Below are 21455 nucleotides of genomic sequence, written 5' to 3'. Positions count from 1 at the left end.
CCTGCTTCTTTAATGACTTCTAACTGGACACAGATATTCTTAATATGACCCTCTAGAAAACTTTCTTATAAAAACATGAGCATGAAAGAATAGCTAGTAGATTTCTTAAAGATATATACAATTGATACAAAATTTACATTTATTTGCTAAAACAGCAAAAGACCTTTAGCATACCTACATCTAATTAATATGAATATTGAACTGCAAATTTAAGTACTTTTTGTTTTTAACAAGACACATTTATTTTTAAGGTCTATTGAAGAAAGCTTTAATCTGTCAGATGAAAGCTGTGGCCCTAACCCAGGAATTGTGAGGAAAAAGAAGATTGCAATTGGGGTAATCTTTTCATTATCCAAAGATGAAGATGAAAATAACAAATTTAATGAATTCTTTTTTTCACATTTTCCTCTCTTTGAAAGCCATATGAACAAATTAAAGAGTGCAATAGAACAGGTAAGTGTTGTTATTTATATAAGACACCTATTTTTCTTTTCCTTTGAATTTTATTCTACTAATTAAATATTGTGTTACTCATTTGGCAAAAAATTATCACACCAAGTTGTATGATTGCCTTACAGAAATGTTCTGGGAGATGCAAATATTACATTCACCCTTTTTAAAGGTACTTGAATTAACCTTCTAAAAAGGATATGAGAGCATTCATTCATTCAGGAGCTAAATTGTTGAGGGCCTATAATGTAGCAGAACTATTCTAGCAACTGAAGAGAAGATATGTAAAAAACAATACTCCTGCCCTCATGGTATAGCAAATAGACAAATGAATGTACATTATTTTAGATGGAACTAAGTGTGCTAAAGAAAAGTGAAGCAAAGTTATATATAAAGAATGCTGAAAGAAAAGTTTACTGATTTTTATAGTCCAGTCAAGAAGGCCATTGACAAAAGAAGTTAAGATATATGGAGAATGTGAGCTACAGTTGCTGGTAGCAGATGCTTGAGGCAGAGGCAGAGGCCCTTTGACAAGAGTAAGTCCTTTGCTTAAGCAACACTAAGGAGGCCAAAATGGCTGGGGCAAAGTCAGACTAGACTATGAATACCATTGTATCATTATACATATGTGTGTTACACACACACACACACGCACACACACACACACACACACACACACACGTATAAAATGTGTTACAGAGTATCATTGTAAGAGATTGACATTTTACTCTTAAGAAGTATGGAAAACCATTGGAGTGGAGAAGTGAAATTACAAGGTATAATTTTTACTGCTGTTAAAGGATAGATTTCTAGGAACAATGGCAGATGTTGTGGCACTAGTTAAGGTGGCTGTTTTAAAAATCTAGGAAAAAAATGATTAATACTCAAATTAATTTGGTGATGGAATTGTGATGTATTTTGAAAACAGCTATTAGCATTAACTGAAATTTGGGTATATGAGACAGAATGGTTGAGATTGACTCTAGTAAGATTTTTTTCACTGGTACTAAAGTGGGAAGGATGCAGCTAGAACAGGTTTGATAGAGAAGATTAGGAGTGTTGCTGGCAGAGTGGCTCAAGTAGTAGAGCTCCTGCCTAGCAAGCAGGAGGCCCTGTGTTCAAACCCCAGTGCCACAACCAAAAGAGAAGATTAGGAGTGTTTTTTGAGTTTCCTCGTGGGCATCCACATATTTTTATGGTTCTAGTGTTTAGGGGGGAAGTGATATTTAAAGGAATGAAACAGAGAGAAGAGAGGAAATCATAGGCTTAAGTTGTCGAGCATTTCAGCAGTTAGGATTTGTGGAGATGAGAGGGAGCAAGCAGGAGGAGATGGGAAAGGATTGGCCATTCACTTTGGAGGTAAAACCAGGACTCTTTTTTTTTTTTTAGAGCAAGAAAGTGTTTCAAGAAGGAGAAAGTGACTGATTGTGTCTAATGCTGCTGATTGTGTATATCATACAAATATGTAAAATATGAAAATTTTGAAATACAAGATAGAACCTAAGGATAGCTTAAAAAAAAATAAGCAAAACTTTTTAGGAGTTCAGAGAAAAGAAAACTGACTTTCTTTTGGACTGTATCTTGAAAGCTTTAAACATAAGGCTTTGAAAATTGGATATAGCAGAATAGAAAGAAAATTTATATACTTGGCACCCAAAGTAGCTTACTGATAAAATAACATAGATATATGGAAGGTGTTCCCAAAGGGAACTCTAACATTGTGCTGAAATTTTTTTTCAGGTCAGGCCTTTTCCATGCATATTGTACTTTTACTTGGTGAACTGTGTCCATATTTTTAAAATTATGTGTCCATTTAAAAAAGACTCATCACATGACAAATGTATATGTTATATACAAGTAAATCTTCACTTATATATAAATTATTCTTAAGTATACTTAGTGGATTTTCTCAGTATAACTAAAAATTTTCTTATTAGGCCATTTGTACCTTTCACAGCTATTGTTGTGGCTATAGTTAACCTCTTAGTGAATTTCCCCTATCATTTTTTATACAAGACTAGAATAGGAGTGGCTGAGGACGCATCTGAGTAACTCAGTAGTGACTAAGGATCAGTTATTTCTATCAAAAAGCAAATAGATTGTTAGCAGTACTGTTTTACTGAACAAATAAGTAAAGACCATGTTTATTTCTTTTTTTCACTGAGGTTTGAACTCAGGGTCTCAAACTTGCTAGGCAGGCACTCTTACCACTTGAGCCACTCCAACACCCCACCGTGTTTATTTCTTCAGGGGACATGGGCTATGTTTTCTTTAGTTGGCTGCTGTCCCATAATATGGATTTTTATCACCACACACTAAAATAATCCTTGTGTTGGAAACATTTTGAGTTACTTGGGGAGTTACTTTAAGCCTTGTATAAAACTTGACAGGCACTTTATAGAACTCATTAAACATTACTTTTTTAAGTGTTTTCATGTTTTAGTACTTTGACCATTCTATAATATAAAATGTACATTGTTAATACTTAACAGTTGTCTGGATAGTTGTGTCGTAGGTTCTTGTAGTCTCTCATTAGAAGATTCCCAGTTTAATATCCCACTTTTAAGTTAGAGCTGAAAGATAAAACTGAATGCTTTTTTACAAATGAATGAAATTTAATATTAAAAGTTCTATAATAGTTAGTTAATGGTAGAATTTAGTAAACACTAGACTATCCAAACAAGTTATCTCTTTAAGTTTGGTTGCAAAAATCACTTTCTCTTTTTTTTGGCAGTCCTAGAGTTTGAAGTCAGGGCCTTGTGCTTGCCAGGCAGGTATTCTACAACTTGAGCCACTATGCCCCCAGCCTTTTTGCTGTAGGTGTTTTTCAAATAGCACCTCATATTTATGCATAGACCACCCTGAACTGTTATCTTCCTATTTATGCTTCCTGGGTAGCTGGGATGGTAGGAATGTACCACCACATCCAGCTGTTGATTGAGATGAAGTCTTTTGAACTTTTTCCCCAGGCTTGTCTTGAACTGAGTTCCTCCTGATGTCCACCTTCTGAGTAGCTAGGATTATAGATGTGAGCCACCATGCCTAGCCACTTTTCTTCTTTAATAAAAGCTATGAATTTTGTTCCTAAGTATCTTGCAATTATTTTAAAGCCTCTTTCTTTTTGAGATTTATGATGTAATTTTAAAATATTGCTGATTAAAGAACACTGAATTCTGTCAAAAGAATATTCACTTCTTTAAAAATTGCAAGACTCCTAATACTGAAAAAAAAAAACGAAGTTTCACTTTCATCTTGTGAAGCTTGTTCTCTGAAGTAATCTAGCCTTCTGTTAAAAATGTTTTTTAGAGCAAATTTAATCAATTTTTAAATACATGACAAGCACAAAATTATCTTTGAAAAAGTAACAGAATCCTCATCTTGCTCCACCTTTTGTCTACCTACCTTTTGTCAACTTTAGCTAAATACGTTTTTAAGAAAGCAAATACTGGGCTGGGAATGTAGCTCAGTGGCAAAGCACTTGCCTGTCATGCATAAGGCCTGGGTTCAATCCTCAGAACTGCAAAAACAGAAAGAAAGAAACCAATGCTACTAACACCTTGAAATGTCTGTCAGCCGAATTTTTATTCCAGATTTTTCAAGAAGTGTTAACAGAAGTGCTATCTGCAAAATATAAAAGTAAAACCATTACTTATTGTTATTGAGTTATCATTATGTGTTATGTTCAGGAAAAAGTAGGGTTTTTGTGGTAACTGTATTGTCATTCTGGAGTTTTACAGTTCACATAAGAGTGTTTTGTGCATTTGTATTATAGTACAGGGCTTTGAATTTGCTAGGCAAGCACTCTACCACTTAAGCAACACTCCAGCCTTTTTCTTTATTTTTTGCTTTAGGGTATTTTTTCAGATAGGTTCTCACTTTTCGCCTGGCCTTGGATCATGATGCTCCTACCTATGCATCCCTCATACTGTAGTTACAGGTGTGAGCCTCATGCCCAATAAGAGATTTGACAGTTGAAATTTTTGAATTTTGTTAAAACCACCTTAAATATGTATATCAGAGTTATTTCTTTCTTTCTAGATAAGATTGTTGGTAGAGTATTGTATATATATGTGATTGTTTTTCTTTCTTTTTTTCTCATGTTTTGAACATAATTAGTTTAAGAATTAACTATGTAATGATTGTTTTCAAGGCTATGAAAATGAGCCGGAGATCAGCTGATGCTAGTCAGAGGAGTTTGGCATACAATCGAATTGTCGATGCCCTAAATGAATTCAGGTACATATTCTCCACTTTCCCATAATACAGAGCTGTTTCAGTATACCCAGGAAGATAATTGTTTTTCTTCTAATAAAATTTAGTTCTTTAAACTAACTTCCTTTCTCCCTTCCTTCCTTCCTCCCTCCCTCCTGCCCCCTTCATCCCTCCCTCCATGCCTCCCTGTCATTTTTGCCAGACAGCATCTCTCTATGTAGCCAGTTCAGGCCTTTAACTTATTACCCTTCTGCTGCAGCCTTCCAAGTGCTGAGATTATAGTTCTTTAAATTTCTTTGTCCCATGGTCTTAGGAGAATGTAATTCAGTGAGACCATTGGCTTCTATATTATTGAATTGCAAGTGTGCTTGGAATTCAAGTACATTTAGGAGTCATCAGGGCATGGGTTTTAGTAATGGATGATTTGATAAGCAAATATGACCAGAAGAAATCTTTGTATAGCATGTGTACTTTGTCCTCTCTGGAGCTTCTTGGTGTAGGGACTGTTTAAGTGTTATGTAACCACTATTAGTAATTAGATGTTCTTGGATACACAGAATGTGGGGATATATGGATATAAGGAACACGAATTTGATGTTCCTTTTAGCTCTGTTGCTTGATCTTTTTCTAGACTTACTAGTCTTCTGCCAGTGTTTTCTGGCTCAACATAGATTGTGCCTGGGGTCCCACCAACTGCTGTAACTAACCTGTAACTACATGGCAAGCAATCATCCTACAGGTGAACTTGAGTTGAGCTTCACACTAAGTGACTGATGTGTGTCTCCTTTGAAGAGATTTGTTTCAAGTCTACTTCATTCTCTTATATTTCTTTAGTACTGCACAGAGGGTGAGAACTCAGGCTGCAATCTGGCACAGACTTGTAGTCTAACCCTGCCTCTGCCATTTGTACCTTTGTTGACACAGGGCAAGTCCATTAGCATTTTCAACCCCTAGTTTTCTATCTGAATATGCAAATTAAATCTAGTAATAATCTAACAGATGAAATCAGTATGTAAGGTACTTAGCAGAATGCCCAAAACTAGTGACAGCAGGTAGACCTAACAGCAGTGCTTTCCCTTTAGTCATACACATCATGCCTTAATAATCTTTCAAAATCTATCATCTGTACCATTTTCATTTAGTTTCTCTTTAAATTGGCCCTATTTTATGCTTTATTTCACATGAAACTTTATTAGTCTAGATGCAGGGTAATAACTTTTCCCATAATAAACTAACTCAGGCTTGAAGTATGGCTCAAATGGTCAAGCACCTACCTAGCAAGCATGAGGCCCTGAGTTAAAAATCCCAGTACCGCCACAAAAAAAAAAAAGCTAACTATAAAATGAATTAACAGTAGCTAAATTTTGAAATGTATATCCTTATACCTAAGTCATTATTACCAGGAGTCCCTTTTAGAAAAACCTAACTACATATTTTTTCATTGACAACTGTATGGTCCTTTATTTGGGCAGGGATCTTCTGGATTATTTGTTTAAATGAACATACTTTGAAATGAGAGCCTGTTGTAGCTTGTGATACTGCAGATTGCAGTGTTGAAACTGTGGGGTTGTTACATATGTAACTTTTTAAAATGTGGAAGTGACCAGCAGTTGGTAGATTTAAATTGAAAATGTTGCTTTTTGGGTATTATATAACAATAGCTGTTAGATTCAGTTATTAAGAAAGTGAAAATTTGTGTTTTATTCATCATAATTTTTAGAATAAAAAACATTAAGTTTAATAAACCCTGCTTTTCTACTTAGTAACCTCAATGGTTAGGGGGAATGTAGAAAAAACATTCTAGAATTGAGTTTTAAGTATTTTTTCTTTTTTGATTTGAAAAATTTTGCATAAGCAAAAACTGCTTGGAGGTAATAATTCTTCCCACGTACATTTTTGAAAAGGTTCTCAGCAAACCATTACACCAATGCTAGTGGCCTGGTTCTGGCCATAGATTTATAATAGCCTTTAATATGCTGAAGAAACTCATGGAAAATTTTGAAGTGATCAGCTTATTCATTTATTCATAGTTTTTTTTAAAAAAAATAAAACTCATGCACATGATTAAGAGACAAAAAATAAATTCTGAAAGATCTAATAATGATAAATAATTGAACCCTTTCTTACCTCTCACATCTACCTTTCTTACTTCCCAGAAACATTCCCTTTCTCTTATGTTTATGGTTTTAAATTTAAATTTATTTTCAGCTAATAAACATAAAATTATGCATATTTATGGAGTAATGTGATGTTTTGATGCATCTTTTTCCTCAAATACTTTTTTCTTTGTGGTAAAAACATTCAAAATCCTTTCTTCCAGTTATACACACACACACACAGAGCACCATGGTTCAGTGGTGCATATCTTTAATCCCAGCTACTTGGGAGGCTGAGCAGGAAAATGACTTAAGCCCAAGAGTCAAGGTCAGTCTCCGTAACCTAATGAGACCCCCATCTCAAAAATATTTTTAAAAAAATTTAAATACAGTCCATTGTTACTATCTACAGTAACCATACTGTGCAATAGCACAGAACTTACTCCTCCTGTCTAACTACAACTTAGAACCCATTGATTAAGCTTTCTCTACTTCCTCATCTAGTGTCCCCAGCCTCCAGTAACCACTGTTCTACTGTCAACTTTTATGATATTAGTTGTTTTTTAGATTCCACATGTGACTGTGAGATAATGTGATTCTTGTCTTTCTGGCTTAGTTCATGTAACATATCTATCTCCACTTTCATCCTTTCTATGGCTGAATAATATTCCATTCTCTGTACCAGAAACATTCTTAGTCCTTTATCCTCTCAGCACAGTTGTAGTCCTGCCTTATCCTTCAGCTCTGATAATTTTTTTTTTTTACTTTCTTTGATAACTTACTTTCTTCTATTTTTTTCTCTCTGGAATCCTTTTTGTTAGAAACTAGTATTCCTGGATTGATCTTGTATGCCTCCTTTCATATTTTTGAATATATTATTATTTTTTATCCCTTTTTTGTTTTAGCAAATGTTTTATGCTTTCTTATTTTCAGATAATCTTTAAAAATGTATCCTCTGTACTATTCTTTCAGAGTATACATTAGTTTTATTTAAAAATTCTCTTCTGTTTTGTGTATTATTTCTGTTGTCTCTGGAGTCATTTTGTATGTTGAGAGTATGTGTTTTCTTTCTATTTCTGCATCTTTTGCCTTGGAGGCTATCTTTAAATATCACTGTTACTTGGTTCCCATTCATAATTGAGAATGAGATGCTGAATAGTAAGCTAGGAGTTCTCTGAATAGCAGACTTCTTCTGACTGGAGACTTTTAGAGTATTGTTCTCAATCTTTTCTCATTATTGCTTTCTGAAGGATCAGATTTAGACCTGTTTTCCCCATATGAATTTTAATGCTACAAGGTATGCTGTATGACTGTTTATACTGTGTGTGAAAGACTCAAATGACAGGAAAGATTTGGGGGAGGTCATTCCTCTGGGCTATTTAATTCCTACATCTGCTCCCCTAACTGTAGTGATTCTGTGAGATTACCAATCTTTTATGGACCTTGAGTTTGTCTCCAAGTTTTCAGTCTTACTCTTAAATAGTGGCTTCTACTTTCCTTGCATTTGTGAGTCCTGAGCCCCTTCTTGTCTCAGTGGGGCAAACTGCTCTTTGTCTATTTCCCCTTCTGTAAATGTTTACTATAACTTCCTCCACTTGAGTCTTCCGTATGTTTTATCACCTAGAATTTTATGAAATCTCCAATTTTAGTTTTCACTAATAGCTCCTTTCTAACTCATTTGTAGTAGTTGATTTGTTTTCAAATTCTAAGTGGTATCCAGTTGAGGTTTTTGAACTGAGAACATATGAACATTTTGTGTTCAGTTTTCATCCTGTTTGAACATCCTTAATAAGCTTTAAAAATAAACATTTTTCTATATTCTTAATTTGTACATTAGTCATACTTTTCTCTATAGAAAAGTATTTTTTCTAGTATAATTTATTTTTAAGTTCTAAGCAATGATTTTTATGCCTCATAAGAACTTTTTAAAGTGTCCTATATTTTTTATTTCTATCCATTCTAATATATTGTGAAAGAATATTGGTTAATATATTGTGTTTATATTGGTTAAAGATCCAAGAAAACTTGTACAGAGGGGAGAATTCATCTCCTTTTTTGGATTCTAGGTGTTAGAGAATTATTCTGAGGTGGATAATAGAATTTTTGGAGATCTCAAGGAACTTTCTAGAATACACTGTCCAGTGCATTCTGATCTCTTAGCCATATGTGACCATTCAATTTGACTTGTATAAAAAATTCAGTTTCTCAGTCATGTGGCTCACATTTCAGTTTTTCAGTAAATACATACAGCTAGTGGTTTCCATATTGGACACTGCAGATACAGAGCATTTCCATTATTGCCAAAAGTTCTGTGACATAGCACTGTTCTAAAAAATGGAAGGTAGGACACCATTCTGTAGTGTTTCTGACTTATTTCTAAAGCTTCAAGCTTTACAGAGTTGGTTAGTCTAGTGAATATATAAGATTTGGTTGAATGGATTCTGATAAAAGGAAGAAAACATCCCAAATATGCTTTGAAACCTTCAGAAGGGAGTATAAGTCACAGGACTAGTTGTCTAAATTAATCCAAAATGACAGCTAGGAAAGCACTATAATAATTATGTAGCAATCTTCCCTTGTATTAATTCAAGAAAAAATTGCAGAAAGTTGAGAGCCATCAAATATAGCATGTATGTGTAGTATCCTCATCATACTTTAAACCTTTACTAAAAAGCAACACAGTGAATCAGATAAATGATTATTTTTGGTGGGTAGACAGATAAGCTGTGGCACTGTTAGAATATTTTTCTTTTGTATTTGTTGATTATTTACAAAATACCTAAATACAGTATGCTGTAGAAATGTAAAGCTGAAAGGGGCTCTAGAAGTTACCTAGTCCTGTCCTTTTCATCTTACAGGTACAAGAAATGGTGTGTAAAGTAGGGAAATAATTTACTGTAGGGCATACCATCACTGAGGAGGACAGCCAGCACCAGAACTAGTACATTTTAAGTTATATACAAAACATTTCTCGTGCTATTATCCTGATAACAAGAAGAAAAGATTATATTCAGTGATTTTTCTCAAAAACTTAATAACCACAAATTTCATAATGTGTCTTCTTTTTAGAACAACTATTTGTAATCTTTACACAATGCCACGAATCGGAGAACCTGTCTGGCTTACAATGATGTCGGGGACTCCAGAAAAGAATCAGCTTTGCCATCGTTTCATGAAGGAGTTCACTTTTCTAATGGAAAATGCTTCCAAAAATCAGTATGGCTTGTTTTATTTATTCAGTTATTTTTGTATGTATGCTTGTTATCATTTATTGTAGTAGCTCAATATCTAGATTATTAGCAAACCCACTTACAGAATGGGGATAATAATACATTATCCCTGTTATTATTTTTTATTAATAATAAAATCTTCTGAAAATAATTAAATGTTAGGTTATGGAAAGAGTTCCACAGAACTGTATGAATAAAAACATTTAAAAATTAAAATTCTGACATGTTACAGAATTCTGTGAGGCTTCCCACTTTTTTTTAATTGTATCAAGAGTTTTATTTCATAGAAAAGAATTTTTAAAAATCTGTCGGGAAGTGCTAGGATTTCAGTGACACTGGGTTTTTTTGTTTGGTTGGTTGGGTTTTTTTGTACTTTGGGTTGTTTTTGGTGGGACTAAGGTTTGCACTTAGGGATTCATGCTTGCAAAGTAGGTTTTCTACCTCTTTAGCCACATTGCACTTCAAGTACATTTTACTCTGATTATTTTAGAGATGGAGTCTCACAAACTGTTTGCGTAGGCTTGCCTAAAACCTCTATTCTCCTGATCTCCACCTCCCAAGTAGCTAGGATTACAGGCATGAGCCACCAGCCCCTAGCTTCAGAAAAGTAATTTTATTTCTTGCCACATTCACATTTTTAATGTGGTATTTTATTTCATTGTTTTCTTCTAACTATTCATCAAGTCTTTAGAATCCAGTATAATTCAGATATTTTTATTCTCTTTGATGGTGAATAGTTTGTTTAATACTTTTCATTTTTCCCATTTAGCAGTTTGGAAATTACCAACTTAAGAATTTGGAAATTAAGGACCTGCTGGTTCATTTATTAATGAACTGAGCATATTAAACACCAAAAAGAATCCATAGTTCTTCAAGTAAAATGGTATTTTTGTTTTATAGTTATGATCTGAAATAGTGTCTTATCAGTGTTCTATTTTAGAGATTTTATTTAATTCCTCTCCAAAGAAAAGATTTAACCTTCTTTTTTTGTTCTTGTGGTATACCTCTCTTTTTCTCTCTCTTCTCCTTATTTATGCAATTTGGCCATATGAGAATATGTTTTTTCTTTGTTTACTCTGTCAAAACATTTTACCTAAGGTTTCATGAAGGTAATAATCTGATAGGATGCATTTTGTTTGCAGATTCTTGCCAGCTCTCATTACTGCAGTCTTGACCAATCATCTTGCCTGGGTTCCAACAGTCATGCCAAATGGACAGCCACCTATAAAAATATTTTTAGAAAAACATTCCTCTCAGAGTGTGGACATGTTGGCAAAAACTCATCCGTATAACCCACTTTGGGCACAACTAGGTACGTAGTTTGAAAGGTCTTACACTATGTATTACACTTAAGACTTAAAATTGTCTGGAATTATTTTATAGCAGAAGAAAAATCAATAAAATACGCTCTTTTCTACCATTCATTCTAAAGCATCTCTTCTGTACTTGTCCTTTTGTGTCTGCTAAATTGTCCTGTCATCTTATGCCTGATAGCAAGTAGAGAACGTACAGCAAGAGAACTTGCAAGCTGATAGCTGGTTTACTAATAACTTTAGAGTCTTCAAAATTTTTTCATTTTCATACTTTGAATTAAACACTTTGTCTAGAAAAACATCAGTGATAGCTAAAATAAATAAATTTAGTTAAAGAACAAAAAGAGCCAGGCATACCCAGAATTATAGCACTTGGGAGCTGAGGCAGGAAGATTGCGAATTCAAGGTGAAACTGGGCTATATAGTGAGCTCAAGGCCTGCCTGGGCTATCTAGTGATACCCTATCAGAGAGAGATAGAGGAAACTGGGAAAAAAAGAGAGGGAAAAAGAAGCAACTCATTGAGGTTTCTGTTTTCCACTTTTTGTTTGACAGGTCATTTTGGAAAATGTTTCCCTTAGTACTAGACATCATTAAATAGATGGGTAACAGGGAAGAGAATGCCAGGCATTAGAGAGGCATGGGTGCTTAAAAGCACAGGCTGTGGAGTGAGGCACACTACACTTGAATCATAAAATGGGGACAGTAATAGTGGATACTTCAAAAAGTTGCAAAAATTAAATAATACATGTAAAGTGATACTATATTAGGACAGTGTCCAGTATACATAGCTGCTGTCACTTCTACTCTTACTCTATTACTCTCTTTCTATTCAATAATAGAAGATTGTGATAAGAACACAATCTTGGAAATCAGGTAGAAACTTCTTATACGTTGTTCTGATGATTAATCTTGCCAGGCAGATTGTCCTGTAGTTTATCGACTCATTTAGCCATTCTATTCCTCCTTTCCTCCCCCTTTTTGCTTAATGATTGGCATACATATATTCATATTTAAAGTATACACTTTGATGGTTTGACATACACATGTATGTATATATTCATCATCACAATCAAGATAGTGAATATCTCCATCACTTCCAAAAGTTTCCTTAACGCTGTCTTGTAATCTCTTTCTTCAGCAGCTCTTCACTTTCCCTTTCCTCCCTTCCCCCGTCTCAGGCAACAAACTGATCTTTTGCTCACTATATAGTTTTCATTTTCTTATTTTCAACAAAATATCTTCATTTATATTAAATTGGCTGGTTTTGTTCAACATAATTTTAATGGTGAGTAGTATTCCTTGCATGGAACATGGATATATGGAATTTGGTCTTTTTTAAAGGAAGTAATTCAATAGGTTTTCCCTTTTTTTTTAAGCTGTACTTGAATTTGAACTCAGGATCTTGCACTTGCATAAGCAAGTGCTTTACCACTTGTGCCACACCCCCTGCCTTTTTGCTTTAGTTTGTTTTTCAGGTAGGATTTTGTGCTTTCTTACCTGGGGCTAGCCTAGGACCATGATCCTCCTACTTCCCCTTCCCTCATAGCTGGGATTACAGGAACATGCTATGGTGCCCAACCCTCAGTACTATTTTTAATTGGGATATTTCAAATCTATTTTCAATTCTGCAATTATTTTTGAGTGCATAACATATCTGAGGCTCTATACAAAGAGCACTGGATTGCATAAAAATGGATAATTTGGACCCAAGAAGTTAGCAGTCTAATACTACAGATAATATATGTCTTACAATAATGGTAATTCAAAAAAGAAATACTAGAAGAAATGAAAAGCTCAGTGGGAGTTCAGTAAGGGGAACTTGATTTTTTCACAAGTGGGATATTTTGTTGAGAAGCTTTGGATTAGCAGAGATAGGGAAGAGAGAGCATATTGAATAAGTAAAAGGAGTGTAAATATTAAAAGTTCAAAGCATACTGGGTGTTCCAGTTTAAGTAGTCCAGTTTAAGTGGGGCTTTGAGCTAATAAAGATGAAAAAGAGTAACTATAAGAAAATAAAGCTGGGGCCGGAGGTGTGGCTCACGTGGTAGAGTGCCTGCTTTGCAAGTATGAAACCCTGAGTTCATACCCTGCCCCCTCCAAAAAAAAAAAAAACCAAAAATACCGGAAAAGTTCTTTTTGTCATGTCAAAGTGGTTTCAATTTATTTAGTAATTAGTGAGAATTTGGGGGGATTAGTTTGGAGTAGCAACATTCTGGTATTTGGACCAGTACCTTAGCCAGAGGAGAAAAGTTACCCCACTATTCTCTACAGCATGTATTTAGTTGAGACCTATTTGTTCCTTTAAAAAGTATGGCTTTTTGTAACATAAAAATAGAGGTCTTTAAATGTATATGCTAATAGCTTGCAAAAAATGAATTAAATTTATATTAATGGCTTTGTACTCTCCATTTTTAAGTTCTTGTTTTGCAATCAAATTATAAGCTTAATTTGAGCTATAGCATAAATATAGATGTGTGTGACTCCAGCTCTGCCCCATGCCACCACTGCTTTTGTCCTCTCCTTGCCTGTCAGTAGATATCGTGGTCTTTTCTGCATTGGACATAGCTATGGAATCCTTGTATACACAGTACTTCAGGCAATACATCTCACCCACATAAAGAGTCTCTGCATGGGACCTGGTACAGAGAATATTCTTGGTAAATGTGACTTTGAGAACTGACTCTGAGGTTTCAGAACCGTAAAAACCTTCAAGGAGGAAGCTAGAAAACCCCTCCATTCATCTTTTTCTGTTATTAAAACTACTCATTTTTATCCTACTCTCCTGAATAGTCATCTTTTAAAGAACTAATAGTAAAACCTGAACTGCTCCTTATAGAGTAGGCATCTCATAACTGAAAATAGACTGCTTAGATGTGTGGGGAGAGGATGTGTCCATTAACTAATTTTTCCATTTCAGGAGACTTGTATGGCGCTATTGGCTCTCCTGTACATTTAGCAAGAACAGTAGTAGTTGGCAAACGACAAGACATGGTCCAAAGGCTGCTTTATTTTCTTACTTATTTCATAAGATGCTCTGAACTTCAAGAAACCCATCTTCTAGAAAATGGAGAAGATGAAGCCATTGTTATGCCAGGGACAGTGATCACTACCACTTTAGAGAAAGGTGAAATAGAGGAATCTGAGTATGTGCTTATCACAATGCATAGAAACAAAAGCAGTTTGCTCTTTAAAGAGTCAGAAGAGACAAGAACTCCTAATTGCAACTGTAAATATTGCACTCATCCACTCCTTGGGCAGAATACAGAGAATGTGTCACAACAAGAGAGAGAAGACATTCAAGATAGTTCTAAGGAACTGCTAGGAATTTCAGATGAATGCCAGATGATTTCTCCTTCTGACTGCCAAGAAGAAAATGCTGTTGATGTTAAACAGTATAGAGAAAAATTAAGAACTTGCTTTGACACCAAGTTAGAGACAGTGGTTTGCACAGGATCTGCACCAGTAGACAAATGTGTATTGTCAGATGCAGGCTTAGAGCCAACAGAGGAAGCATGGCAGAGTAAGGAATTGCTGGATTCAGATAATCACACTGGCAAAGCGATGAGATCCACAGGAATAGCTGTGGAAAAGAAACCTCCAGATAAGACTGTGCCTGCTACATTTTCTTGTGAGGCAACCCAGACAAAGGTTACTTTCCTGATTGGGGATTCTATGTCACCTGATTCAGATACTGAACTCAGGAGTCAGGCAGTGGTGGATCAGATTATGAGGCATCACACCAAACCATTACAAGAAGACAGAGGGGTGACTGACAAGCATCAAGAAACTAAACAAACAACTAAGGACCAATCTGGAGAGTCTGATATACAGAACATGGTTTCTGGAGAGCCCTGCGAACTTCCCTGTTGGAGTCATTCAGACCCAGATAACATGAGCTTATTTGATGAATATTTTAATGATGATTCAATTGAAACCAGGACTATTGATGATGTTCCAGTTAAAACAAGTATGGGCAGTAAAGAACACTACTGTATGTTAGAGTTTTCAAAAGGATTGTGTACAAAAAATAGCAAACAGAATAATGAATTCTGTAAATGTGTAGAAACAGTTCAGCAAGATTCATGTAAAACCTGCTTTCCTCAGCAGGACCAAAGAGGTACACTCTCCATCCTTGTCCCCCATGGGGATAAAGAGAGTTCAGAGAAAAAAATTGCTGTAGGAAATGAATGGGACATTCCAAGAAATGAAAGTTCAGATAGTGCCCTTGGGGATAGTGAAAGTGAAGACACAGGTCATGATATGACAAGACAAGTCAGCAGTTATTATGGAGGGGAGCAAGAAGATTGGGCAGAAGAGGATGAGATACCTTTTCCTGGGTAAGTAGAAAGTTTTTACTCATAACAAGCACTATCTAAACACATACCTTTCTTTTGTTTAACTGACCTCTGAAGGTTGGTGGCAGCTAATACAAAAAAAGACATCAGTGCCCTAGCCAAATTCCCTTTTTTATTATCATGTGTTTTTACTTACAGAAAGAATTAGTCTAAGCCCCACAAACATGCAGAAAGGCCTTGTGAGGGAGTTAGAGAAAAGTTAAAGGATCTGGGTGATGCATAAGAGATTGCTTAATACTTAGGAGTTTTCAAGTCATTTTGGACTGAATTATGCCCCAAGGTGGACTGATAGCACTCCTGGCAGTTATGGAGCGAGAATCCCTGAGAATGTGGGAAATAGCTGTTAGAAGTAAATGTGGCTAAGACTAAGAGGACAGAATGTGTACTCTAGATCAAGTATGCAAGGAGAAAACCCATTCTTGACAAATGTTATACACCTAGATTTGAACTTGTAAAATACCTAGCTACTTTGTTTTGGATGGTGGTTTTCAAACACAAGACAGCTCTCCTAAAGACTGTTAATGAGCAAAGTTATTCACCAATCCTTCTCCATATAAGAAGAGTATTTGTAGTCAGTTTCAGCATCTGAGGCAGTGTAATAAAGGATGGTTTTACTGTGAGTATATTTTATGGAAAATAGTGGTACAGGAAATAGGGACTAGAGTTCATAATTTTTTTTTACTGGTAAAAAATGTTTATTACCAATTAGATTTCCCTTCCTTGGGTATCTCTGTTCCAGGTCAAAGTTGATTGATGTGAGTGCTGTTCAGCCCAACATTGCTAACTTTGGGAGGTCCTTGCTGGGTGGCTACTGCTCATCTTATGTGCCTGACTTTGTTCTTCAAGGAATTGGTAATGATGAAAGGCTCCGTCAGTGTCTTGTGTCAGATTTGTCTCATGCTGTACAGGTGAGTGGCTTTCATTGTCCCTGAATATATTCAGAGAAAACTCTGTTAAAAAAACAGAATCCAGAATTACTTTGCATTTTTGGTCACTTGTGACTGTGTAGCACAATTATTGTTCTCTGAATTAATGATTTCAAATACATCTCCTACATCCTTGCGTACCTATCACTGAGAAAGAAGTATAGAGTTTCAGGAATCAATTAAAATGGAAATCTGAAATATAGCAAGTACTTCTTATATTCATAGGTGTCCACTTTTTACAACATCAACAAATTAGAAATGTTTGAATGAGATTACTTTCCTAATTTCCTTTTCAGATTATTTATTGCTTATGTATACAAAGATAGTTAATTTTTGTATATAGATTTTTTTTTTTGCAGTACTGGAGTTTGAACTCAGGGCCTACACCACCCTTTTTTTGTGAAGGGTTTTTCGAGTTAGGGTCTCGCAAACTGTTTGCTCAGGCTGCCTAGGATTACAGGCATGAACCACTGGCACCCACCCTGCTGTATATAGATCTTTTATCCTATGACCTTGTTAAACTCTTACTAGTTGTATGAGTTTTTCATGTAGACTTCTTAGTCTTCTACACATAGGTTCATGTCATCAGTGAACAGTTTTGTATCTTCCTTTCCTATCTGGATGCTTCCTTCCACCCCTTGTATTGGCTAGAATCTTCAGGACACAGTGTTGCATAAAAAGGGTAAAAGTAGATATCATTCTCTTGTTCCTCTTATGGGAAAAACACTGAGACATTTATTATTAACTATTTGTTGAGTTCTTATAAATATCTTTATCAGACAGAAGTTCCCTTTTTTATTTTATTTAACAAATTTTTTATTACCCTATTGTTGAACTGGGGGTATATTGTGACATTTACAAAAGTTCTTACTATGTATCATAGTTGAATTCACCCTCTCCATCATTCTTTCTATCCCTCTTTTCCCCCCATTACTGGAATAGTTTTCAACATGTCTTAATTTTTCCATTTTCATACATGAGTACATAATATTTCTACTACATTCACCTACCTATACCCCTCCCACTGGTGCCAATCTAAAGACAGGACCTATTTTACCTTCCTGTTCTACTTTTTTTGTTTGTTTGTTTGTTTGTTTTTCATTTAAAAAAGGCATTTTTGTTTGTTTAAGATAGCTATACAGGGAGTTTCACTGTGACATTTCCATGTATGTACGTATTATAACCCAAATTGGTTCATCCCCTCTAGTTTTCTTTTTACCTTAGTCCCCTTCTTATGGTGATTTCAGCAGGTTTAAAAATTCTACATTCATTCTTGTATAGAAAGTACACCAACCATATTCACTTTCTTAACTTCCTTCTTTTACCCTCCCTCTCCCATTAGTGACCTCACTTTAGCAAAACCTGTTTTCCATAATTTTGCTTGTGTTTGTATTCTGTCTATCTCCCATATATAAGAGAAAACACACAGCCTTTGTCTTTCTTAGCCTGGCTTAGGAAGTTTTCTTCTTATTCCTTGTCTTTGTTTTGTTTGTTTTTCCTCACTCTTTTTAGATCATGAATGAGTGTGGAATTTGCCCAATGCTTTTCCATGTCTATTGAGATGATCATGTGCTTTTCTTCTTTGAACTATTAACACCATGGGTTATGTTGACTAATCGTTAGAGGATAAACCAACCCTTGCATTCCTAGGGAAAAATCCCACTTGGTCATGGTATATATCCTTTTTACATGTTGCTAGATTTGGGCTGAGAACATGGCTAAATGGTAGCGTTTACCTCCCATGTGTGAAGCCCTGGGTTCTATTCCATCCTGAAAACAACAACAAAACCAAGACACATGTTGCTAGATTTGACTTAAAATAGTTTGTTGTAGAGTTTGGAATTTGTATTCATGAGGGATATGAATTTTCTTGTAATTCTTTTGTGTGTATTTAATACCAAAGTGATTAGTACTGGCCTCATAGAATGAATTGGAAAGTAGTCCCTCTTCTTCTATTTTCTGGAATTGTTTTAGAGGATTGTTACTGTTTTTCTCTAAATGTTTGATAGAATTCATCAGTTAAGCCATCTGAGCCTGAACTTTAAAGAATAAGGATATTTTAGGGATGGGGTTGTTACTTAATGGGTAGAGCATGTGTTTAGCATTTATAAGTCCTATGTTCAATCCTGAGTACCTCCCCTCCTACCCCCACCCCCCCCAAAAAAAGGATATTTTAAACTGCTAACTCAGTTTCTTTACTGTTTACACATCTACTCTGATTTTTTTTTTAATTTTATTTCTTATTGAGTCAGTTTTGATAATTTATGTCTTTCTAGGAATGTTTCATTTAAGTGGTTTAATTTAATAAAGTTGTTTGTGGTATATATTTGTAATGCTAATAAGGTTGATGGTAATGTCTTCTCTTTTGTAAATTCTCATCCTCTTTCCCCTCTGCACTTCCTCCCCAACCCTCTCTCCATGACTGGGGATTGAACTCAGAGCCTTGTGCTAGGCAAGCACTCTGCCACTTGAGCTTTGCCCCAGCCCTTTCTTTTTGTTTTGTTTTTGAGACAAAACAAAGTTAGGATTTCACTAACTGTGCCCTGGCTTACTTTGAACTCACAATCCTCCTGTCTTTGCCTCCTGAGTAGCCTATCTCTGTCTTTGTTTTTTCCCTCCAGAAAGGTGGAGGGGAAAGAAAGGAGTTTATTCATGGGTTGGCTAATTTGCAGATATTTTTACTTATATCAAAGACCAAACCATGAACCAGGAGTCAAATGGTCCTGCTTTTTGTAAATGAAGTTTTATTGTAACCTAATCAGTGTCATCTTTTTTATATACTGCATGGTTGTTTTCATGATTAACAGTTGAGTCATTGAGACAGGTTAGCCTGCAAAGCCTAAAATATTTTTTATGAATCTCTTTAAAGAAAATTTTCCTGATCTCCATTCTAGGTGAAGGTTTGTCAGTTTGTCCATCTTTTCAAAGAGACAAAGTTGTGTTTTCATTCATTTTCTCTGCATTTTTGGTTTTCTATTTCATTGATTTCCACTGGCCTCCTTTATTATTTTTTTTTCCTGCTTGCTCTAGGATTACTTTACTCTACTTTTCTAGTTTCTTAAGGTAGAAGAGCAGCTTATTGATTTACAATATTGCTTCTTTTTAACATAGGTATTTAAAGCTATAAAATTTCCTCTAAGTACTGGTTTAATTGAATTTTATGAGTTTTGATCTCCTGTGTTTTCATTTTCATTCACTTCAAAACATTTTAAAATTTACCGTATAATTTCTCTGACCCACAGATTTTTTTTAGAAGTATGCTGTTTAACTTCTAAACATATGTAGAATTCCTCAAATTTCCTTTTGTTGTTGATATCTAATTTAGTTCCATTGTGACCAAAGAACATACTGTGTGAGGTTTTAGTGCTTTTGAATTTACCAATACTTGTTTTTATAGTATAGTATATGACTTATCATGGAGAATGTGCCATTTGTACTTGAAGAGAATATATACTTTGCTATTGTTGGGTGAGGTGTTCTGTAGCTATCATGTGAAAGATGATGGATAGCTTTATTGAAGTCTTTTATATCTTTCTTGATTATCTGTTTGGTTCTATTAATTTGGTACTGATGTGTTCAACTATTGTTTTGTTGAATTATCTGTTTCTTCCTTCAACTTTTTTCTGTCACTATGTTTTTTAAATAACAAAATATTCTCCCCCGCCTCTGCCATTTTTTTTTTTTTTTTTTAAAGAAGCTAAACAAGGAAGTAGAGAAAGCCAACTGGGAAATCATGTGTGAGAAAATGTGGCTGATTGATCTAGAAGTCAGTTGTTGGTAAAAAAAAAAAAAAGTTTCAAGCCCGTGTCTACAGAAAGTAAGATAAAACATTTAAGTTTTGGTATTATGTAGTAGGGAAATTGTGGCAAATCTAGATAAAAATCAGTTTGTGAAGAAACCATATCAAAACTTGAGTTTTTCATATTTAAAGTCCATTTTGCTCAACCTGTTAATACCAATCATACATACATTTATTGACCTTCTATGTTTCAAATGTAGTGCTAATACTCCAAGGGATATACAGATGAAATTGATTTTTTTCTGAGTTATTTACTTGGTAATGGAGACAGTATATAAATAAGTGTAGTATAAAACAGTGCTTCATAGGAGAGAATTTAGAATCAGCTGGTGATATTTGTCCTTTAAGGTAAAGGAACTTTTTCCATTGTCTCTCACCCAGTGCCTGACATAGTATTCAGTATTTGTTGAATTATTTGGTTTGGATATTACATGAAACCTTGTAATGTAGTCTGTGTAGTCTTTATATCTGATCTCAGTTCCTTGGTCTCATCGTTCTCCATCTGTACCCATCACCAAAAACAGTGCCCTTTGGTATTCTTTTGGAAAGCCTGCCATTGAAACAGGCTGCTGTCAAAGGTTGCTACCTGTTAATTACGATAGGAGGAATAACAGTAATGATGAGAATGGCATTGTGGCCTTACTGTGGCCAGGCAGGCACATAAAAATGTACTATCTCACTTAATCTTGTAGTCATCTTTACGTACTTGCCATTATATTTCAGATATAGCTGAGGGAAGTTTTAAGTTACATACGAGGGAAGTTTTAAGTTACCGACAAGGGAAGAGTGAAACTAGAATTCATTCCTTTTGGCTTTTAGTTTGTAGTTCAGATAGAGTCTCATACTTTTGCCCAAGTTGGCCTCAGACCACCACAGTCCTCCTTGCTTCCATCTCCTGAATAGCTGGGATTAGAGGCATGGACTGCCACAACCAGCCCTGTTTTTAAATTTTTTGTTTCAGAGATAGAGTCCTACTACTGCCTTTGTCTGCGCTGGCCTTGAACTTGCAGTGCTCCTACCTCTACCTCCTGAGTAGCTGGGATTACAGATGTGAGCCACCGTGCCTGGCTAGA

The 21455-nt window shown here is 35.1% G+C and overlaps 1 protein-coding gene across 3 annotated transcripts in view; it reads left to right on the top strand.

Moving 5' to 3' along the window:
* The window catches only part of Fnip1 (folliculin interacting protein 1), a 154885-nt gene that overhangs the window by 65452 nt on the left and 67978 nt on the right, over positions 1-21455 (top strand). For all 3 annotated transcript variants that reach the window (XM_074057177.1, XM_020170085.2, XM_020170084.2), the window contains 6 exons: positions 252-453; positions 4601-4686; positions 9828-9974; positions 11131-11300; positions 14220-15639; positions 16397-16565. In XM_074057177.1, the coding sequence (XP_073913278.1) occupies positions 252-453; positions 4601-4686; positions 9828-9974; positions 11131-11300; positions 14220-15639; positions 16397-16565 (2194 nt within the window). The remainder of the gene's footprint in view (positions 1-251; positions 454-4600; positions 4687-9827; positions 9975-11130; positions 11301-14219; positions 15640-16396; positions 16566-21455) is intronic.

Source organism: Castor canadensis, chromosome 16, assembly GCF_047511655.1.
Source record: "Castor canadensis chromosome 16, mCasCan1.hap1v2, whole genome shotgun sequence".
Lineage (NCBI taxonomy): Eukaryota > Metazoa > Chordata > Mammalia > Rodentia > Castoridae > Castor > Castor canadensis.
The sequence above is the reverse complement of the archived record's forward strand: the minus strand, read 5'-3'. Positions and strand labels throughout refer to the sequence as shown.